General features: G+C 34.0%; 1 protein-coding gene across 3 annotated transcripts in view; it reads right to left on the reverse strand.

The window, feature by feature from the left end:
• LOC102592185 (DNA topoisomerase 6 subunit B) overlaps positions 1-4,960 on the reverse strand; it is an 18,390-nt gene extending 13,430 nt beyond the window's left edge. The window contains exons 1-11 of one of the 3 annotated variants that reach the window (XM_006361224.2): positions 4,696-4,955; positions 4,534-4,586; positions 3,354-3,451; positions 3,137-3,242; positions 2,886-3,020; positions 2,678-2,729; positions 2,355-2,419; positions 1,941-2,047; positions 1,729-1,831; positions 1,511-1,596; positions 1,151-1,347 (exon numbers count right to left, since the gene is read on the reverse strand). In XM_006361224.2, the coding sequence (XP_006361286.1) occupies positions 1,151-1,347; positions 1,511-1,596; positions 1,729-1,831; positions 1,941-2,047; positions 2,355-2,419; positions 2,678-2,729; positions 2,886-3,020; positions 3,137-3,242; positions 3,354-3,451; positions 4,534-4,586; positions 4,696-4,789 (1,096 nt within the window). In that variant the 5' untranslated portion in view covers positions 4,790-4,955. Of the gene's footprint in view, positions 1-1,150; positions 1,348-1,510; positions 1,597-1,728; positions 1,832-1,940; positions 2,048-2,354; positions 2,420-2,677; positions 2,730-2,885; positions 3,021-3,136; positions 3,243-3,353; positions 3,452-4,533; positions 4,587-4,695 lie in introns of all 3 variants that reach the window. The other 2 variants (XM_006361227.2, XM_006361226.2) reach the window with 2 other exon arrangements.
• Positions 4,961-6,195: the final 1,235 nt, after the last annotated feature.

The raw sequence follows: 6,195 nt of genomic DNA on the forward strand, positions 1-6,195 counted from the left end.
AATTCTACATGGTTGTTTTAATTTTAAAATAAAAATAAAATTCTAATCGTTGCGACAGTTCAGGTCAATCGAGAAAACCCCTAGGACCCATTATGGTAACCCAACCCCCACCCCCAAACCAGGCCCTAATCAATATTAAGCGTAACGGGTCTATCAGAACTGGTTTGGACCGATAATACATGGATCCCTTGCTTGCCTTAGTTAATATTCTCTTTGTTCCAATTTGTTTATCTGGTTTTGACTGGGCACAAAGTTTAAGAAAAGAAAGAAGACTTTTGAGCCTTGTGGTCTTAAACTAAACATATATAGAATCTACCAAAATGCCCTTTAATTTTTTGGCCTTAAACATGTCATGTGGAAAGATAGAATTAAAGAGTTGCCAAAAAAAAAATACATTCTTTTTAAAACAGATTAAAAAAAGAAAGTAAGACAAACAAATTGAAACGGAGGGCGTGATACTTATGGGGTACAATTTATGAAATTGTATTCAACTTGAAAGGACATTTTTGGTTTGTCTAATGCAAATACTATTGCACAGGATGGTGGCAAGATGTGCTAGGTTGTTGCCATCTTCCATTGTTTTGGTTGGAGAGCCCTACTCCTCTTAACGAGGTGCTAGTTCATAGACATTTATTTTTGAACGAGCCAGGGGGACTTGTACTGTGCCATAATTCTTATCTACAACTTTAGAGGTCGTATGACATGTACTATGAGGTCTAGCTACATGCATAAGACATGATAGTGATATGTATCATCTACTTTGATTCCGCACATTGTTTGATTCTTCATGAACTTTATATATTTAATTGAATGAGAATCACACATTTTATGGAATATTATATTGCATTGTTCATGAAAGGGTAGGATGTCATTGTGCTTTGCTCAGTATTAGTTTAAGGCATTGGGTGTCGGTCACATGTGTACCCCCTAAATTGGGGTGTGACATTAAGGACAATTTTATATCTTTTCCAACTGCATTGAGTCGGTGAGCAGTAAGTAACCACTATAACAAACTGTCGTCTAATAGTGGTCGAATAGAATGCAAGCAATAGATAAACTATTTTCCATGGTCAATATGCCATAGAGCCAACTAATTTTCTTTTATCAAGGAATCTCACACAGATGAATGCAATCAGTTTCAAGTTCTCACCGATTAAACGTTCCGCATGAGACTTCCCAATGTTTACAAATTCATGCTGAAGGAACTGCAAAAGAGTTTGCTTTGATGTTTCCGTTATAAGCCGTTTGATAAGAAGTATGTCCACAGCAGATGGATGGTACTTGGTCTCAAGAGGAACTGAAGGCATTATGTCTGTTCTTCTGGTGAACCTTATAGTCACATTTTTCCTACGATCAATTCAAAACTAGAGTGAAACCGAAGAATGCAGCACATATTTTACGAACTCAAAATTGTGGACGTGCTTGTAGCTTGCACAAACAAATTAATTAAAACAAAGGGGGAAAGAGAAGGGAGAGGGGTGAAGGGGCGGAGGGGAGATAGAGAAAATACTCAGGAGAATCTGATACGAATTGGAAAAGGAATTGGGCATAGGGCGTGATGACAGCCATTTGTCGCATATAATGCAATATTTTGGACTGTAAACACAGAAAGAAAAGATCAGTTTTCAGAAATATAGAAGGTGAATTATTTGATTAAGTTTGCTTTCAATACATGAATGAGGTGAAACTTAAGAGAACATTTGTCACAACTATTCAAGAACTACATACTCGGTACGTTGTCCAGTTCCCTTCAATAACAATCTGGATTTCAGCACCATGCCACCGTTCTTTGTTTTCCCGTTTTTCATGTATATGAATGTGAGGAACATTCCTGAAAAGAAGGCGTAATACAGTGATATACCTTGGAAAACAAAAACAATATAATCCCGTGTTACCATGCATTCTGAAATATATCTTTCTATTTCTAAGTCATCTCATACTTGTGAATATCAATATCCAGCCTACAGAATGAGGTATAATTTTGACTGTTCATGGAAGATGTAATCTCAATGGGAAGTCCTGTACTCATCTTGGACCAAATCAATGCCTGTAGAAATGAGAGAAAAGGATAAATTCTTAAATTATGCTCCATGCTGACATCCATTGAGGTCTGGATGAGCGCAACTAAAATGGAAAGAAGAATTACAGGCTAAAATCACTGGAAGAAGCATTCTAACAGTACAAAAATATTCTCTTAATTCAGAAACATAATCCACCACTCTCGCAACCACCTCCTATAACAGAGAACAGAAACAAGAAACAAGACAGGGAATATAACACAAATAACTAAGACACAAAAATATAGAATCAGAAGAATGACAGATGATCAGGTCAAGACCAATTGCTCAACATACCATCTTTGCACCAAGACCAAATTTCCCACGTGTCTGTTTCAATCCATACTTTGTTCCAGACAAAACTGCAGAAGCACACTTCATTAGAAAAACGATCATGTGTAGTAAAGCAGAGTTACAATATTCAAAGGTTTCCACTTGGATCTATGACAATCTTAGGAAAATATGTCCTAATATCTAAACTAGAGAAGCCAGTCTAAAACACCTTTGCTCCTCCCAATTGAAGGTCAAGAAAAAATGAAAGAAGTTGGAACATGACAAAAAGCAGGAACATGTAAAAGTTTCCACCGGTAAAATAACTGGAAATGGCAAGCACATCAAACCTCGTCCAAACATATTCGGGATATCATCATGTGGCATTCCTCTTCCATTATCCTATATTAGAAACAAAGTACAGTAATTAAAGTCTTTTAGGGAAGAACAATCTTCCACTAACTTGCCAAATTGATTTAATTCAACAATGTACCTTTCTTGTCTTGCATACTGAGAGCAGAGTCAGCATATAGAAGAACAAAGAGAAACAGAGCATACCTTGCATGTCACCCTATAATACGATGCCTCCCTACCCTTAGCTGCTTTTGTAGCTGCGGGGTCTTTTACTTTCTTCCCAAGAGCAGCATTCTTTGCTTGAATCTCTAGAACCCGAGCTTCCTTGGCAAGTCTTTTCTAGACACAGTAGTTAGAAAAATATTTCACTAATGAAATCTGCTAAATGTCAAACAGCGAGCATAAGATATAAATCACAACGCCATCTAAGTGAGAGTAAATCACTGCTTACACACCTCACGAGCCTTTGCTGTCTCAAAATCATCATATAGGGCTTCATCTCTACGTTCATGGTCAGCCAGACCAATCATGGAATTAAATTTACTTCTACCAATCTCTTCACTACAGAAGCAAAACAAAAAACAACACTAAGCTTTGAAGAGAGGTTCCCATTAATGTATCTCTGTTAGCTCATTGAAGTAGTTATCTAAAATAGACAAAATAATCACTTACATGGTTATCTCTACAACTGGAAGTTCAGAGATGGATTCAGCAGAATCAAGTGCATTCTCAACAAGTTCTCTCACAGTAGTGTAAAGACATTTCCCAGGCTGAAAATTTGAAGAAAGACTAACTTGATTAACAGCGCATTTAGTGAATCATTGCTTAAGTAAGTTCCACCTCATGAAAATTTTGAGCTATTAAAAAAGGGAGAGCCTATTTCATTTAATGCCTTCAACATTCCGTCAATGTGGTCGATTCTTTTTTGTTGGCTAATGGCAACAATGTGTGACCTTAAAAACATCCACCTACTCTACAAGTAACCAGTTCCAAAAAAAACTCCACCTACTCTACTATCATTATGAATATAGGAACATCTCTTCAAGAGGGGTATAAGGATTCATTGATGAGTTATCAACAGTCTGATTATATGTTAACCACGGGGCATATGGAGGTTAATTTTTCAACTTTTTCTTTAGGAAAGGTGCCTAAACTTTACTTAATTTTGAGGTACTAGCTTCTGCTCTCCAACATAACGGTTATTAACCAAGAGGAATATTAACTTCACTTTATCAAAATAAATTAACAAAGCAATATTTTCTTAAAAACTAAAAATTCCATTTATAGTTCTATGGAGACCATGCAACTTTGTTTCTCTTAATTTTGCAATTTCCCTTTGATTGCATTCATTTTTCTTTTCCACTAATCCTTTTGTGTTTCTGCATTTTTGTATTCTACTTCTGTATCAAGCTATTTCTCTTGGAACATCTCCATTATTTCTCTTAATTCAGATTTGATCTAAGTTGTCGAGGAAATTATTTTTTTCTGAAAGTAAAACATAAATTCACTTAATATGATTAACAGTCACTGTAAGCAACGGTTGACTTAACGTTAACAATAAGTAATAACGCAACAGTTGAGCATTTAGACTTGGCAGAGTTTCCATTTGTATAAAATAACAAGCACCTTGCTTTGGTGCAGTACATACCTCACATTGCAGCTAACACTGCACCTTATATACTGACAGTTTCAGTTACAGATAACATATCACTCAAATGCCAACAAGGCAATATTACTTAATTTACCTCCTTAATCATCAAACTATAATATGTGATTGCACAAAACAATTTGAGATTATAATATTAGAAAAAAGTTCAAATTATAAGGCATCCTAAGCATATAAGAAACTCACATTGTCAAAACCCGCAATGTTCTTGTTATCTGCAAAGAACTCAGCGGGAGACTCTGCACAAAATGAAAATTAACCCAAGTAAATGAAAAGGCGACAAAGCATTAAGATTAGAAGTTTCGCCTAGACTCAACCAATAGACTAAGAGAGAGAGAGAGAACAAACTCTGTTTGAGAATGCTATCTTTAGGTTTTCGAGGGGTTTTTGATTTGCCCTTCTTGGGTACTTCTGGACTCTCACTGCTTCTTCCGGTCTCCATTTCTGCTGATTAAGAAGAATCTGAACTAGGGTTTTACTTAAACTTCAAAATCAGCTATCTTCATTCAGTGTTCATTTGGAAAGTATACATCACTGTTATAAGGAATCTCCATTGATAGTCTTTTTTCTGACATTGTTAGAAAAATGAGAACTAATCGGGTCGAATTTTGGATGGCCCTAATGAAATGGGGCTTGACCCGATATTATGGTAAACACAAGTCTAAATAAGTCTTCCATAACATTGACTTGACTTGACTTGATTAAACGGGCTTAAGGGTCTGTTTAGAAAGTCATTAGTAATTGAAATTTGTGTAATTACTAGGTTAATAATTACAAAACTTAGTAATTATGCAGACATGCTTATTTGCTATAGCATAATTACAAATGCATTATTTGGATGCACCATTGTAATCATAAAGATAATATTAAATTTTAAAAATAAAAGTTAGTTATGTAAAATTAAAAATCAATATTAGACAAATAAGTGTCTTTATAAATGATATTAAATTAAATATTTATATATATTGTCCTTTAAAAAAATACTAATCAACAAACATATGTTCTTAACTAATATTTAAAAAAAATTGATTTATCTTTTTCAAATTAGTATAGTTTTAATTAAATTAATAATAAAAACTAAAAGTACAAGATTTCTATAAACAACATAAAATACATGTTTGAAAAAGAGATTAATATTATAAATATAATGTCATAAAGTATGAAAATATTTGAATATAATTTTATCAAGTCTAACTAAAAAATAAATGACTTGCAATGTGAATATCAAATCTTTAAAAAAAAAACAAATTTGGGCTTTTATTAAGAGCAATCAACAAGTAAAAATTAAAGGAATCTCATAGTGTAAGATCTAAATTACATCTTATCCCAACTAATTTCCATTTTACAAAAATCCCTTAAAAAGGTAGGAAGCCGGATACATAGCTAACCTTTGCGCTAAAAAGGGAAAAAACATAAAATTTAATTTGCTTGATTTACACCTAACTGATCCTAAACAGTCCATATCCTAATAGGTAATCGACTCACACATTACAAATTTCCAATTTCAAATTTACATCTTCTCCATTGAAGAATAATTTTTTAACAACCATCGATTTCGAAACAGTGATAAGTTCAAATAAACTCTGAAAATATCCTGATACATGATGAATACATCGATTCTGCTGAGGCATTCAGGAATTTGGGTGAGCGAAGTGAATTATGAAGGTTACAAAAGTGACGGAATCATTGTTGGACAAATAATTTCATTTTTGAATCTTAAGGCAGCGATTTTAGCCTAGTTAGATATCGATGTGGTAAGGAAAAATATTGAAATTCGATACATCGTAGAAGGTAACTCGTCTACGTTGAAAATCAAGAACGACATGGGTGTTAAACTATATTTAGAAG

This window comes from Solanum tuberosum, unplaced genomic scaffold, assembly GCF_000226075.1.
Source record: "Solanum tuberosum cultivar DM 1-3 516 R44 unplaced genomic scaffold, SolTub_3.0 scf00347, whole genome shotgun sequence".
Classification (NCBI taxonomy): domain Eukaryota; kingdom Viridiplantae; phylum Streptophyta; class Magnoliopsida; order Solanales; family Solanaceae; genus Solanum; species Solanum tuberosum.